This window comes from Platalea leucorodia, assembly GCF_965183815.1.
Source record: "Platalea leucorodia genome assembly, chromosome: 15".
Lineage (NCBI taxonomy): Eukaryota > Metazoa > Chordata > Aves > Pelecaniformes > Threskiornithidae > Platalea > Platalea leucorodia.
The window spans coordinates 1,040,357-1,057,500 of record NC_138837.1 but is presented as its reverse complement, the minus strand read 5'-3'; the positions used below and the strand labels follow the sequence as shown (position 1 = coordinate 1,057,500).

The following is a 17,144-nucleotide window of genomic DNA, read 5'->3' as shown; positions in this document are numbered from 1 at the left end:
GCACGAAACCATTACATGTTTCTGGCACTTATTTTAGGTGTCTTAAGAACTGCAATGCAGATTTTGAAGCGGGTTGAGCAAGAAGCAGCAGCCTGTGTTTCTAAAAACCTGTTCCGAGGCTGTTCGTTCCCCTGGCATCCCTGCTTTCGTACACTGTCCTCCACCGCAAACCCACTGCACAGGAGGTGCGCCGCCCATGCCGAAACGCCGGCGCGGGCCGCGAGGGCAGGGACAGGCGCGGCACCGATGGCCAAAGGCCTGAACCGGAGCTTCACCAGAGCCGCCCAGCCGGGAACACATCGCTTCTCCCAGCGCCGGTGGCACTGGGCAGAGCCTGCTCCTCCTTCCCTTGGGAGAGCCCAAGCATCTCCCAACAGAGGTGGCTCTCCAGCAAATCGAAATACAAATGAAATGCAAACAAAAGCCAAGGGAAAGGACTGCTTCCCTTTCAGTAAAGCAGAAGCTTCTTTCTCCGGAGGCCAGGCAGGTCCGTGCCAGCCACGCACACGGCGCGGCGGGGGCGCAGGAGGGGCTCAGCGCCGCTGGCACGGCCCCAGCGCGGCGCGGCTTTGTCAGCGCGCTGGCTCTTGGTACAACGACAGCAGGAGGCTTCCCAGCATAAATACTGACCCTGCATTTCTATAAACATCATGCTAACATGTATGTTATATAACATAAATGATAACATTATAAACATCTTTATTTCAACTATTTTAGTAGAGTGCAGGTAGTGTGTAAACCACTCGAATTGGCAGAATAAGCAAGTGCTTCAAAAAAAACCTGTGCAAACTTATCGAGGATTCAGATGAGGATCATTCTACTCAGCTTAGGGGCAAAACTTTTAAATAAAAAAATGCCTTTTTTCACACTGAGATTTTAATCCTGGATTAATTATTTTAGACATTTTCCATATTAATTAAAGCAGTATTGCTTCTTTCTTAAGTTCTTTATCTACTTTCTTTGAGTAAAGCTATTTAATACTGGAGATTGTGGAAAACATTTGTTCATGATTATCCAGACATACAGTCAAACAAGACTGAAACAAGAGCAGCATGCAAAAATGTATTTAAGGACTATCATCCCAAAATGCTGCTAAAAGCTATTAACCAGTACGTGTTAATTGCAACAGCATTCATATTAATTTTCACTTCAGGCCCGACATTGTGGAATATTTCCCTTGATACATTTTAAACAAAGTTTAATTTAAGGAACTGCTTCTATCAACACTTATGAAAATTAACAGCCAAGCAATTAGCACTCATGAATTATCCCTTCCCCCATGCTTTCTACAGCATCATTTTTAAAACAGTTGCTGCAAGAGAAATTGTTGGGGTTTAACCCATTACCAAAATTAGCCAGAAGAAACCCTGTGACCCTCTACAGAGGTACCATTCCTCGCAATAGGATTTTTAGCTTCTGTCCAGCCAAAAAGCATGTTGACCTATTGTTATTTAAATTACCTCTAGTAGTCAAGTAAACTCACAAAACCCCTGTAAGGTCAGAAAAGCTAGACTTCCTTACATCTTCATCTTCAACCAGTAGTCATGAAAAGAGAAATAAAAATATCTTGAGAAAACTCTGATCTGCATGCAGGAAAGGTTTTTGGCCTTGGAACTCAAGTTTATTCTAGAGCTGAATGATCCCTTCCTTACATTTTGACTGCATTTTTCCAGCTTTCTTCTTTGACTACTTTGCATATCTTTAGCATCTCTTTTTTGACTGCCCTGTAACACTTCTGTGTTTGCTAACATTCTTCTGGGGATGTAGGAGCAGCCATTTGGTGGCAGGCGTCCCAAAAATTGAATTGACAAGACATTTCAGTGATTAAAATTTCTTAAAGGTAGCAGAGAGTTGGAAGAAAAATGGATGTGGACTGGCTTCAAAGATGATTTCAAGCGGAACTGTAAACAGAGGCCTTAGGAGTTACTCACTCAGTATGCGGTTCCGACAAAGCTGAACATTTGATTCTAGCATAATTTCCCTCTATTCCAGTAACTAAATACCTCTCGGTAACATTTTTCCTACTAGTGGGAATGGTCATGCAGTTGAATAGCTTTGACACTAATACTGTGCTAAATCAGTATCCTTTCAGATTAATATCTCAGAGAAAGCTCATCGCCACGCTTTCCAGCAACTCGTGCAAGTTACACTTGTGATTTGAAAAGAAACATTCTCAATTTCTACAGAATGAAAAGATAACACATGCTTTTAAAACAATTAATGGAAGTAGGCAGGTAACGTGTAGGTAAACTGCATCTTGTGAATCTCGGTGATGTCACTGAAAGGAGCCATTACAACACTCCTGTGTTTCATTTGTGGTACTGGCTATGGCTTTCAAATCTGCCTTATGGTCAGCCTTATTTTCCCAAGCTTATCAATAGTTGGCAAGTTGGAACAATAAGCCATCAAAATTTGATTTTTCATATTCTGTAAACAGAAATATACCTGAAGTTACCTATAAAATGGAGGATCATTTAATTTGCACGCAGATAAAGGAAATCAATTTGGCCACTGATTTCTTAAGGCTTCAAGTAATTTTCTATACAAATGACAACTGAAGTAATTATAAATAACTAAAGTCTTCTTTTCATACAGTACTCTTAGCAAGAGTTTTCAAGATTTATTAGCCAAGATGTACAACCCACATGATTTACAAACCATGCAAACAGGTGCAGAAGTTAGGTTTACTTTAACTATTTTAAGGAAAAACTTGAAGATACGGTTGAGAGTAGTTATTGCGTGCGTGTCTTTAGTTAAGAGCTGAAGTTTCACAAGGGACATGAAAGCCACAGGTCCGTCCTGCGGAGCTGTGGGGCAAGAATCGCCTGCGTTCTTGAGCTGATTAGAATGCTTCCATTGCAGTTGCATTTCACAAGCCATATTCTCTACTATTTTGATAATTAATGAACTGATCAGAACAAGAAGAAATTAGTGTGCTTTAAAATTTTATTATTTCATAAAACTGCAGAAGTGGTTATGAAAAAGACACTAAAGCTGGCAGAAAACACCTGCAAGACGTAAGCATTTTAATACATTTCCTTGGTTGATATTACGGCGTGCCATGTTTTCTTATTTTTAACTGGTTAGTTTAAAACAACACATCAAATGGAGGGAGGGGGCAGGAGGGACCCCGAAGAGAATGGTTTTGTTTGATTTCAGGCCAGTTAGGGAGCTGAATTAGGGGCAGGTTAAAGCCGTTCAGAAAGCAGTTCAGATGAGTGCACGCACGAACAAAGAGCTTCGATGCGGCAAGCAAAGCTTTCCTCCCGCTTTGCCAGCGAGCCACAAAACGTGCGTTACTCAACAAGCCGAAAGTCTGTGTTACAAAACTCAAACATATATATATATAAACCAAAGGCCTAGTTATAATCTCAAAGATTTCAGAGCCACTGTGATCCCTTGAGTAAATATATAATTAAGTGTGGGGGTTTTTAAGACATGTTTAATTAGGCCCCTAGCCCCTCCTCATCCCCCCTGCCTCTCCCCAATTATGTACCATTTCCCCAAGAGATATGTGGCTCTGTTAATTATGTAAATAAGTCATGCACTATTCCCTGAAAGAATTGTATTTATGTGAAAAATACTGCTCATTTATTATCAATAAAAATAAATACGAGACCTACGATATTTCATTAAAAATCATTTAAAAGAGCTAGATGGTTTTCAATTTTACATTACTGTCCGAAAACATAACAAAACTGAAGTAAGTAAAATAACTCACTACTGAACTATAATGTTTCTTCTGTATCTCAGATGGTCAAGTAGGTATTTAAAAAATAGACAATATGTATGGAAGTATAGAAAGAAATTTGATAAGCTTACTATTGACAAACTTACCACAGTAGTATAAACAATGCAATTAAAATTAATATAGTGAGATTATACTCTAACAAAATGCCAATTCAATTATTTTGGAGAGTTAAAAAGGTATTTTGATTTCTAGATCACGATCGAGTTGATTCGTATCATACCCTACAAAACACAATGAGTAACATGGAGGTATTTCATTAATATCTCGAACTATTATGTATAGTACAATTTCCTTCAAACGGACCAAACACCTGCGAAATGCATCAGACTTTTAAATGTGAAAATTAAGATGTTCATTACAGTCAACTATAATTCCTGTTCATACAGTAAAAAGTAGTCTGGATTATCGAAGGGGGAAGGAAACATGCTTAAGTTCCTCAAGTTTCTGAGAAAAATTCTAGCAGGTAGACCAATCACGCTCAAGAATTCGAGCAACAAGACTGGGACACCACTGAATTACAATAAATTTCTCTTAATAAAGAAGTATTTATTTTATTTTTGCTTCCTCTGTTGGAAGTACATTTAAATGTTTGCCAAGATGAAATTTCACGACATAAGAACAGCAAGCTTTGAGTTTAGAAAAAAGAGACATCTTAGTGTTGTCAGCATCCAAGTACTGCTATCATTTATTACTGAGGCCAGAAATTTTGAAAAACTGAGTTAGCGCTAATTACTACACACTAGTAAGTATAAAATAATAAAAGAGGCAGCTTTTGCTACGTAAACTTATAGTTTAAAAGTTACCATTTCACAACTATTCTAAATACTTCTAGATACGCTAGTGGAATTATATACCTGACTTTTCACTTTAAGAATACTTAACAGAATATGAAATTCTTCCATCACAATGGTAATGAAGCTCAAACTTCATACTCCCACAGGAGACTCCACAAACAAATCCAGCAGAAAACAGATCTGTGCAGTATTTATAATAGTTTTGGAACAATATGACACTGATCCATCACACCAATGTTTGTATTTCAGTTTCTAGAGTTTATGACAGAGAAAAATATTTGACAATACAGAGTAACTAAACTGCACACAAGGAAAGACAGTTACCCACAATTCCGAGTAATGTCAAATGTAAGCTCTTGAAATGAATGTAGTCAAGGAATGAATTTGACCTACCAGGTTTGCAGTGAACCTCCTCCGTGTATTACACGCGAGTACTTGTGCAGAACTACATTGTTCAGTCCTTTTTTGCCCCAGATATTGACCTGTCGATGCTGCAGTTTCCCACCCTCCAAACAGACAGTGGCTTTGCCCACTCTCGTTGGAGCATTTCGAGGATGAAGACAGCATAAACCATGGAATATTCAGCAAGTGCTGTGATACGGCTAGACAGAATAGATTTTTTAAAATGCCAAATAACCAATCATTTACACAAAGGGTCTCACCATCAGCTCTGTAGGGAGATGTCCTAGGACTCTGCCACACTAACTGTTTACCTAACTAACCTGCTGAAGAAGGAAACCGCAAGGTAAGGTACACCTAATGGTAAGGCATCATTTTGTAATGAGAACGGGAGAAACGGTTCTACCGAACCTGGAACCATTATATTTAACACTAAGAGAAGCATGTTTCTAGATAACCACTTTAAAATAACTGATGGCCTACTATAAAGTCTAATTCAAGCTTGAACAAGTAAATGCACACAAGAACTGCTGAAGGCCTATCACCTTCAGGTCAGGGACCACCTGGATATGAGAGAAAAACATCTGGTCCACTTACCTTGCCGTCAAATTTTGAGTACTCATTGAAGGGGTTATTCAGCTGCAGCGGACACTGTTCAAGGCGCACAGACAGTATCGACTGCTTCCCAGAACATGGAGATTTTACTCGGAAATTCTTTTTTTCAAATAGCGAGCTCAGCTCCTCTGCTGTAGATCAGAAAAGAGATTAGAGTAGTTGTACTGGGAGATGCACAGAGGCTACTGTTTATCACAGAAAGATAACATTATAGGAGGGCAAACAAAATCAAATACATAAAACAACAAATGCTTTAGCAGGGCAGAATCCACCACCACTCCTTCATAGCCCGAAGATATGAAACCGTAAGAAGTTTGAATGATGCTACTGTTTAGGCTGAGGAAAAGATGATTTTTTCCCACACAGAGAATGGAACTGATCACTACAAGATCCACTTGAGTCAAGATAAAAATCAAGATTCAAAGAGAGAATTACGCATTCCTGGTCATTCTGCTTGCCTACCTTTTTCTAAATGAACAGTAAATGCTATGCAAAAGAACTGTTGACACATCTGCAGTACGCCATGCAAAAGCATTTCAAACTGAGCTTGTAACACATGATATTATGCTATATGACAGGACAATATTATACTACCCCATTACTGTACTATAAAGTCACTATGCTGTCAGCAGTAGGCTTGGGACTACATCTGATCCAAAAGAATAATTTCTTTGGATTTTACTTCTCATGGTAGACCAGATATGGTCTCCTCTCAAAAAAATGCCAAACGTGAAAACACCATTCCAGACAAACAGACTGGACAATATGAAAAAAGCTTTCTAAAAACAAAGGTGCTAAGAGTTGGCGAGTTCTTTGTGTGGTCTGTGAAGGCTCATTAAGCGCCTCCGCCAAGCAGCTTTTTATATGAAGAGACTGCATAGCTGAATTTCTAGCAACAGCTTAACTCAAAATTTACAGGCATACTTAAAAAAAATTAAAAATTAGGGCTTTTTATGTTATAAGAACACTACAAAATCAGGACAGAGCCTGGGGTGGTTTAGCATATTAGTACCAACGGGTCTCATCTGCAAGAAACTGTGACTGAATCTGGACAAGTTTTTTCCACATCTGCTCTAGGAACCAAGTACCCCCAAACTCCATCAATCACTACCCGAGAACCAACACCCGCTCTCCTGGACCAACTCTGCTCTGTGTTCCCATGCTTGGATTCTCTCATAAGCTTAAAGATTTACATGTTGCTTCTCCAGGAAAATGAAACTGCTCCTAAGGCACAACAACTTGGGACTTGATCTGCAGGGAGTTGGTTAATTTCTTAAAATGCGAAATTAAAACTTGTCAAATTATAGCTACTCAAAAGCTCAGTTTATTTTTATCAGCAGATTGCCTGAATATCCAGACAGTTGGCAAAAGTGCTAAATACTGGCACTAAGAGATACCCAACAGTCTTGTGAGAGGCTGCGATTAACCAAAAAAGCTTGATTAAATCCTTTTTAAATATGGCAACTTAAACCCCATTAGGTATTCTCGCTTTTTGTAAAAAGTTTCTCTCTGTTTTTAAAAAAAATAAAATCTCAATTATAATTATGCTAGAGTATTACCCTTAACTGGTATTTCTTGGGCATTTGGAAAGTACTCTGTACCTTGGAATTCAAATAATGGTTTTACTGGTTCAAGTGAAAAAGCAAGTCTTTTATCCTCAAGTTTTGTCTCTAGGGAAATGTTAAGATGATTTGTTTATCATTTCCTTTGTTGGGATGTGCAAAAAGAGGATCTCAAGAATTCTTCTGCATTCATTAGTGTGACATCTGTTTTGCTTTGAGTTTTGTATAGCTTTTACTCAAGTCAAATATCTCACATGACTGAAGAGTTTAAATAATAGTACGTGCTACAAGAGTGTAAATTCAGCTGGCTGAGATACAGTTTTCCTTTTCCAGAAAACTTCATCATTTCAAAAAATTCAACTCATTTAGGAAGAGGAACCCAAAGCCTTCTCAAGATTTGTGCAAAAAGCTAGAAGAAGACAGATCTTCCATTGAGCATTTTGTCAAATAATTCCTGATAGACAGGGGCTGTGCGAGTTCCAATTAAAAACATTGAAAAAAATAGTTAGATTCTCAAATTTCAGGGAAAAAATTTCTCATATTTTTACATGAAACTAGCTTTAATTGCATAATTTTTAATTCTTAATTAAAACTAAGTTTTGCCGTTAGTCTATATGTATTTTTCACCTTTTGTGGTTTTGTTAGCTATATGAGCTGTTCTACAAGGGCTGAATGCAAGGCTTTTGAAAGATTCCCTTGATATATTGTTAATTTACATTTTATATGCTCTGAAATGAATGAATGTAAGTTGTAAATAAATGCTTTATCTCTCGCTTTCATCTAAAAATACCTAGCATTTTATAAAAAAAGAGTAACCTTTTGTATGTGTATCCATATTTGGTTTATAGGACCCTCAGACTGCTTTACTAACATGATGTGATCTCCGCACTGCATGAAGCTGAAATGTTCTTTTCATTTTACTGAAAAAGAGCTAGTGCACAGAAAGGCGATGCGAATTGGTGGCACGGCAGAACAAAAACCCCTGACCTGCAGTGTGTGGCACCTCCAGTCGGCCAGCTTCCCCCGGAGCACCTTTTATTTCTTCAGCCCCGAACCAACTCCAAACGCTCGGAGATTTCCTTTTGCGAGTCCGTGCACCACCACCACCCTACCCTTCAAACACACTCCTGGCAGCGCAAACAGCTTGTCTCATGACAGAGGGCAAACAGATGATGGGTAGAAAATATTCTTCTTTTTTTTCTCAGTACCATCTACAAAATTACTCATCTCTCACTTCCCTTTATGCTGGTTAGTGTACTTTTATTTCTGCACCTAGTAATTAAAAATGGGAATCGCAAAAAATACTCCACTGCCAGATGCCTCAAATTACGACCCCATCTCCACTGCGGGACAGTGCAAATGCTTCCAGCAGTTGCCCCCTCCGGGACGGCACCTGAGGAGCGAGCTGCGGAGCTGGTGCCATCGGACCCTTGAACAACACAACAGCGTCCCAGCACCCGTTCCGTTTGCATGGCATCAACCATAGCCTCGACTTCGTCTAAAGCTCAGCTAAATACAGTCGGAAGGCAGCAGCCAAATTCCCCCCGAGAACAGCTATTTCTGTTGCTATTGCTTTCATACCTATTTTCCAGTAATGCTAAACTCAAGGAGCAGAGCAAAGTCCCACAGACGCTCGTGACAAAGAGGAAGATACAGTCGATACCCTCAGGGCTCCTCTTTGTCCTGGCCTCTCCCTGCTGCGGTGCGCTTCGTGCAAGGAAGCGAGAAGCGTGCCGGATCTCAGCGACTAGGCAGAGAAGGAAAATCAGCTCTGCCAATAAAGAGAGATACCCAGTGCCTGCAGTTTTTATGTAACTTACTTATTTTTTATTTAAATTTGTTCTGCAGCAGGGAGGGACTGATCTACTTGACTGCAACCCCAGCACATTCTTGCAGAGGGGGACAGCTCCACTACTGCTGGTTGACAGATTATGTCTATCGTCAGGGCAGCACGTAAAGGAACTAAATGACATGGTGGAGCCCACACGAATAAAAAACCACAAACAGCATAGACCCAGCAGGAAACTGGAGTCTGAGTGCAACTCGGTGTAAAGCAATGCCATGCAGCGTATAGTCAGGGATACAGAAGAAAAAGAGAATTGCATCATCATTGGTCAAATGCTATAAAATATTGAGCAAAGAGAGTTGGAGGTTATGGTAGATTAAACTTTAAAACCTACAACTCTGCTTACAGAAGTAGAAAGGCAAAAACATGTTAGAATGCATTAATAGAGGTATCAAACACAGCTGAACACTGTACTAAGGATTAGTGCAACCGTGTTGCTCATGTGAGCGGCTTTGTTCACTCCTTGAAAAAAGATATTATAGAGCTGGAGAAGGTTCTGCACATGACAGCCAGGAAGATACAAGGATTTAGGCAAAAAAAGGAGATTACACAGGGACCTCATTAAGATACGCACAAATTTTGAAAGAAGTAGGCATGACAGACCATACAAAGGTTTGAATGTGTGTCAAATGCAACAGGAATAGATACTAGCTTGAGCTACAAAATGAGAGAATTGAAACAGATTTTTCATTTCATATATTACAATTTAAACTATGTAGAACATCCAGTCAGAAATACTTAATTATAGAATTAAAAAAAAAAAAAAGAATAGCATATTTTTTGAGAAATCAGTGATACTAGTTTTTCCAAGGAAAGGCTAGATAAGCTAAGGCAGCATTTATTATGCTTTCATTTAAGTAGATCATATATACACATTATTTCTTAAGATTTTCCCCTTATCTAGAAAAGTAACCACAGCAATATTCCATAAAGGTAACCTCTCTGAAATTCTCCATCACACCTGGCACACCAAGCGCCACTGGGAAGAGCTAGGACGCCGTAACTCACACGGCGACAAGGATCCTGCGTTTGGAACGCAGCCGCTGGCCAACCGGCCGCCCACGGAGCACGGGCACCTCCCGTTCCTCGCACACCTCACCGTGACACTCAGGGCTCCACCGCCTCCCTTTCTGGCTCATCGAGACAACAGAAGCCTTAGAAGACAACGACGCTACAGGATGACAGAGTACGCAAACACTGTACTAATACCTTATACCGCAAAAAACAAAGCAGCCACTCGAATTAGTTCAGACCACAAACCAGGTTTTAAACATTTTCTCTTCGCTTTGCCTTTATGAATAACGTGGACTGCCCTAGTCACAGCTGAAAACAAGCGAGACGCCTGCGGCACACCGCCCCCCGAGCAACCGACTACCGAGACGCCTAACTGGGGAATGGGAGGCAAAGGCCGTAATTAGTATTTCCTCTGTGCTTCAGTGACAATTACAAACTGAAAATGTTGCAACCATCAAAAGCAGAAATAAAAACAGTAGGAAAATAGAAGATCTTTTCTTTTTACCTGAGTAAGAAGTATTTCTGTCTTTCCACTGAACGTTTTTGCATTTTATTTGATTTTGTCTCTCTTTCCGCAGACGTTCTAGTCTCTGAGCTTGAAAAGAAATATTATAACTATAAGTTTGTCAATGAAAGTTTACTATAAACAAAGACATAATTAACTACCTTTATATGAATAAAGATGTTTTATACTGCATATGTAAGGGAAAAAGTCATAAAATTTTAAAGGTGGCACCCCTGAAAAGCAAATACCAACAAAAACATGAAAATGTTCTTGATTTATAATTGAAATTAGAGGATATAAAACATTAATAGAGATCATAAAGATAGTATTAACATGGAAGAGAATAATAAAATGTGAAAACTTCTGTGATTAATATGACATTTCATTATATAAATCATTAATAACGGTCTTAAAGGAATTTTAATGCACAAATGAACTGAAGTGAATATTACATTACAGGAATAAAATTACTGTTATGAATTACTCTACCCGTTTCAAAAATTAAAGATAAATGAACTCAGACTAGACTATTAAAGTTTTAAATATAAAATCCTTTATCTAAAAATCATGAAAATTATAAAATGTCAAAGCTATATAAATTAGCATAGCTTTTTCTTCAGTGTGCTGAAACAGTTTATAGGTAGTAAAATAAATGATTTGTATCTTCACAACATTAGTCAAATCCTAAAATGAATATAATATTTCTTTACGTATATTTTGACTCCATCTTCAAAATACGGTTTGAGAAAAGCCTCACATAGTCATAACACCGAAGAACTTCCAGGCCAGGGTACCAGATGAATACCTGAAACGATCTCTTTGTTAACAGCAGGATCCCCCTCAGGAAAGGGTCAGCCAAACCTGGCACCAGCTGCCCAGGAAAATGACCACCAGAAGCAGCCGATGTTAGGGAGCGTCCAGCCAAAACAAGAAAGCAGCTCAGACTGGAAAGCAGGACCAATGATGTTGACCACCGAAGGAAACAATTTGCTGGATATATTAGCAATTTTGATGTATTGAGATCATTCATTAACTAAAACGGGTTTGTAGAAGAGATTCTAAAATGCTAAATTACTCTGACAATTTTTAGATACAATTTGAGTTCCCTGAGCCATTTCACCAATTAAAAAAAGGTTAATAAATATTTTCTCTCTCTCCTATTATTATTCTTTTACATTTAGTCTTTGAACTGAATTGTGGACACAGAAGTGATCCCCCCCCCCAAAACTCTCCACCTGGGAACTGATGAAAAAAAAGAATCCTTTGAGGTTTAACAGCTGTAACAAGCAGCTTAAGGCACAAACACCAACAGGGGCTTTGGTGCCTATTTCCCATTTATGTCAACATGAGGTTAGCGCCTAAATACCTCGATGTATCTTACTCTTAATGAAGTAAGAGAAGATGTATCCCCACTTACAAGTTTAAAAATTGGGTAAAACACTACTGTAGCGTAGATATTTTATTCTGAAAGAAAGAACTTTTTTTTCCAATTATTGTCCAGACTGCAGCTCAACATTACCTTACAAACCCCGTTCTTCCCAAATGGGCCATCATAAAATACCTGCTAGATTCGCATGTAAACAATGGATAAAGGGAAAAATGTAGAACGGAAAGAAGAATAATGCATGTTTTTATCCTATTTGATATTTCCACCCCTTGTGAAAACAAACGTACTGAAGCGCAGTCACCATCTTCACTAACTCCATCCTATTCTTCTATCTACAGCTGATCACAAACGATCATTTACTGTGGGACTGTATTACAGCAACTCCAAATTAGATGGAATTATCAGTACCTATTAGAAATCTGAATTATTTAAGGTTCATTCCCACAAGAAGCATGTTAGTTTGAAAGCTTTCTGTGTGAAAAATGTCACTGACCAAATGTAGTTCTTGTTTCATTAACTGTTAGCAACGAGATGAGCCTTTGTTTCCAGCCACGCGGGCTGGGCGAGTTTGCTGCCTTCCCACCTACGCAGCACCCTCACTCGGGGTTTTTAACCCCTCTGGACGTGGCAGGCGGGCGGCAGCGAGGGGATGGAGCCCAGAGCCACGGACCACCGCGGCCCATCTACCGCCCGCAGAAAAGGAGGAGGAATTCAGCGGCAGACAGCCCCCGCGTTCTCCCCAAACACGACGTGTGGTACCCCAACATCGCACCCGCTGCGCACCCCTTTCAAGGGGATAACTTTGATAGTAGAATGCACATAAAATCCATTTCCAAATTTGCAGATCCACATGAGAACTACCTAATAAGCAACACTTCCGTAGTCTCTACAGAGATGTGTTGAGTATTCTACAGCAACACATTTCTACAATTTCTGAAAAAGATAATATCCTGGTAAGGTACTTATTATAAAACAGCTTTGCAAGAGATAATAAAAAGTTACTCCATCCAAAACCAATGGTTAAAGATGGCCTAAGCAGAAATCATTTTATTTAGCGGGGTATAAAACCAAGGAGAATAAAGAAGAGCTTGCATGTTAAAAAAGTCGGCCGCTATTACCTGTTGATACACAAAATTACACTATCTTCTCCTTCCCAACCTAAAAACCATTATCTGCTTTCCAAAGAACAAATGTTCCTGCTCTTGCTAAATCTACTCAGGTAGTGATGGATTAAGTAAAAAAGAAATGTCCTTACGTTTGCCCATTTTAGGAGTACAAACTGCAGATTTCACAGTTAATGAGTTATCATACTTACGGGATGCGTGTGTGCTATGTATGTATGTATCTGTTCGGTACTGATCAACTGGCATTCTTTGTAGGCTTTTTTCCAGCCGGCTCTGTTTCAAATCATAGCCTGATCGCCTTGGTAACTGTATTAGGTTCCTGGTGGCACCAGCACGCACCATGGAACATAAAAGCCACGCCAGATGAAAAGAGGCAAAGAACTGGTTCCCCAACGGACCGAGAGTCCTAACCATTCTTTCAGAATATGGCACCAGTTGGAAACTGAAATGGTTTCAGCCCATGGTTTAAATGGAGATTATTCTATCAGCCTATTCGCTTGGTGAAATAATCCTTCAGAATTATTTTTTGGAGCAATTATATAAAACTTCAAACTTTGCCTCTCCTTCCTCATAAACTATACCATCAACTGGACGAAACAAGACCTCAAGGACAACGCTAGGCAGTCCGGCACGCCAAAATTTCACCGTGCCTCAAAGTCAGCTGCAGCTATATTGTCAGCTTATTTCCAAATCTAACTCTCCATCCCAATAGATCAGCACCCTGTCTTTTCTGTAACTTTTGACAACTTCTTATTTGTAAAAGGTATTTCAAGATATTCAATACCGTACAACATTTTACTTGTCAGGTAGAGCACGGATGTTATTTCTGAGCTCTAGGTGGTGTTATAATACCTTCAGAAATTATTTTAAAAAAATATATATTGTAACACAAAAAAAGTAGAGATCAGTATTGACCACGCTGCCTTTTCATATATATTTTATATCGCAGAATTTTTGTTCATAGCATTCCTCGGGTATAAGTAGAAGACTGAATATCCCTCATAAGAAACAACAAACGGGACAGCTTTCTTCCAGTCAAGACAAACTGAGCATGTTTTGAAAAGGTGTACACCCTTAAATTTCCTGATTTGGTAACTTAAATCCTAGCTCAAGGTTCTTCTCAGAAACAAAACTTCAGAAGACAAAATATAGAGAAATCATTCACTTCGTTGGCTCACATCAAACTTCATTCCTCTCTTTTATAACAAATAGATTTGATGCCTCACTAGGTAGATTTTTCTCAGAAAATAACTATCCTGTTCAAAAGTTAACACCCCTCCAGACATTAACAATGGAAATATAAAAGACTGTTCATGTACTTTGGATTTAGACTTCATGTCTTTACAACTCAAATTTTTTTTTATACATAAAACTGACTACCTCAATGCTCCTCTGTACCTGAATAAGTAAAACAGCAATTAAAACTCGGTTGACAGCACACTACAGCAACTGAATCATTACATGTCCTTTTATAAAAAGGGTCTCGACGCTACAAAAGGAGAAGTTTGACAGATACCTAGCTAGTCATGCTCTGATTTGGCCGTGCAAGCCAGACTAATAGAAACTGAATTTAAAAGTCTAATGTTATCTTGGCGGCAAACATCACTTACCTGTGTTTGATCGTCTTCTGATTCCAAAGTCCCAGCTTGAGGTAATATCAACTGATTGGGAATATATATAGCCCTGAGTCTCACCGTTGCTTCCCTGTGTTTCTGAACCACTGTCCCCATACGCTGACGAGGGATTGAACTTCTCCAGGTCGACATCGTGATCTATCAGGACCATTTCACACATCCCCGTGTCATCACTGGTCACGTGTGACTGCCGAATATGAGCAAGTATAATTGTTGGGTTGTCCAGGAAAGCCATTCTGTCCACAAGTCCACCACTTCACTATACTATCTTCTCTCCATCTTGTTTCATGAGCACATGTACCTAGAAATATAACGTACACAGCATTTTAGAAAAAAACAAACCCAAACCCTGATTCAAGAAGGTTTACATTTTGGATGCACAAAACCTAACTGACTCAGTCTTGTACAGTGAATTATTTTAATTTTGCTCCAGTTTACTTAAGTTACACTGCTTGCTGAGATCCACTTAAAGAACAGTGGTTTTGGAGGACAGCTTGAAACCTGAATCCCAAGACAACAGAACGCAACAGACACCTACGGGCAGGTCCCATTACTCTACAACAAATGGTTGCGATAAGGCAAACTATTCTAAGTACTACACATAGAAGGACGGAGAGAAAATACACACGAGAGACATCTGTCCATTCAAATTAATAAATTTACAAAACCAGACAGGGTTTTGAATTCCTTTTTACCCATCATAATAGCGTGGTACGCTTTCTTCTCCCTCTACATACCAACTCTTTGATTACTTTACTACAGACTCTCTTCAGGTTTTGTATTTCCAGGAAAAACTTTAAACACGAAGAGATTAGCATCTCAGGGCAGAATACTGAACACCTGCTGCTGCATGGCGCTTCATATAGGGCAACTGTTGTCATACAGAAGCAGCTCTGTGATCATACACCACACGCCTGAATTCTTAAGCACTTTAACAACAGTAATTGCCACTTACCTAAAATATTTCATTCAGAGTACTCAAGAGGCCTTACAAAACAAAGCAGAGGGCAAAAAAGAAAAGAAAATAAACGAAACAAACAAACCACAAAACCCAAACCAGACTCAGACTGTTAACCTATTTTACTATAGCTGTGGATCTAGAGTTATGTTAATCTAATTCAAATCTGGGCTGCCTCTGAAAGGGGCAAGTCCACACTCCTGTCTGGCCCTGGTCAGATATTTCTGCTGCCTCCCAAAGGCTGGCATCAGCACTTGCGTAGCCGTGAGGTAAGCTGGATCAAAAAAAATGATCTGCTGTAAATTACCTGAAAAGGAAAAAAACAAGTACTAATTGTCAGGCTGATCAGTCCGCCAGCAGACAGCTGCAGGAGCACCAGTACCAACACAGCACAGGCAGCAGGGGTGTCAAAGGCGGAGGAGAGCCGAGGTTCCCCTTTCAGCAGCGGTGCTCACGGCCGGCTGACAGCGACCGCGAAACCTCAGCCTGAGGAAGAGGGAGGCTGGCGGGGTTTTAAGTCTAAGCTCACAGAGAGATGCCGGACCAGACGTAAATTCCAGAAGTTCAAAATCCCCGCTGCTTTTCTAATAATTTGCATGTCTGAGAAAAAAAAACCCAACATTTTAATACCAGCTATAGAACCAAGCGTGCATGCTGGTTTTGGCTGGGATGGAGTTAATTTCTTCAAAGTAGCTGGCATGGGGCTATGGTTTGGATTTGTGCTGGAAAGAGTGTTGATAACACAGGGATGTGTTAGTTATTGCTGAGCAGTGCTGACAGTGAGTCAAGGCCTTCTCTGCTCCTCACTCACCCCAGCAGCGAGCAGGCTGGGGGCACAAGGTGCTGGGAGGGGACACGGTCGGGACAGCTGCCCCCAGGGTTGTCCCACACCCTATGGCGTCATGCTCGGCGTGTAAAGCTGGGGGAAGAAGAAGAAAGGGGGGGGACGTTTGGAGCGATGGCATTTGCCTTCCCAAGTCACCGTTACGCGTGATGGAGCCCTGCTTTCCTGGGGATGGCTGAGCACCTGCCTGCCCATGGGAAGGAGGGAATGGATTCCTTGGTTTGCTTTGCTTGCGTGCACGGCTTTTGCCTCACCTACTAAACTGTCTTTATCTCAGCCCATGAGTTTTCTCACTTTTACCCTTCCGACTCTCTCCCCCATCCCACGGGGGGGAGCGAGCGAGTGGCTGGGGGTGCTTAGTTGCCGGCTGGGCTTAAACCAGGACAGTGTGTTTATTTAGTATTTTGAACATAGAAACAACAAAAAAACCTCTATCCTTGCGTTTGCAAAACTTCTGTCAGCAAGAAGAAAATACCAAAGGAAAAGAAACAATTTTAAATCACACAAAGCCGTACCCCATGAAAATCTGGTAACGGCAGCTGGCCTTTTCCTGGCAGATTTTAAGAGAAGAAAGTGAAGGAAAGCAAGCATCAGACAGGCGTGTTCCAGGACCAAACAGATTTCATCATTTCCCCTGCATTCTTCCAAGGGGAAAGGTGTATTAACACATAGAGCCCCACAACGCAGCTTCTGCATTTAAATAGTTGGAGG

General features: G+C 40.1%; 1 protein-coding gene across 7 annotated transcripts in view; it reads right to left on the bottom strand.

The window, feature by feature from the left end:
• The window catches only part of MAPKAP1 (MAPK associated protein 1), a 108,390-nt gene that overhangs the window by 82,503 nt on the left and 8,743 nt on the right, over positions 1 to 17,144 (bottom strand). For 6 of the 7 annotated variants that reach the window (XM_082327755.1, XM_082327758.1, XM_082327757.1 and 3 more), the window contains exons 2-4: positions 14,608 to 14,932; positions 10,487 to 10,576; positions 5,542 to 5,690 (exon numbers count right to left, since the gene is read on the bottom strand). In XM_082327755.1, the coding sequence (XP_082183881.1) occupies positions 5,542 to 5,690; positions 10,487 to 10,576; positions 14,608 to 14,866 (498 nt within the window). In that variant the 5' untranslated portion in view covers positions 14,867 to 14,932. The remainder of the gene's footprint in view (positions 1 to 5,541; positions 5,691 to 10,486; positions 10,577 to 14,607; positions 14,933 to 17,144) is intronic. The other variant, XM_082327756.1, reaches the window with a different exon arrangement.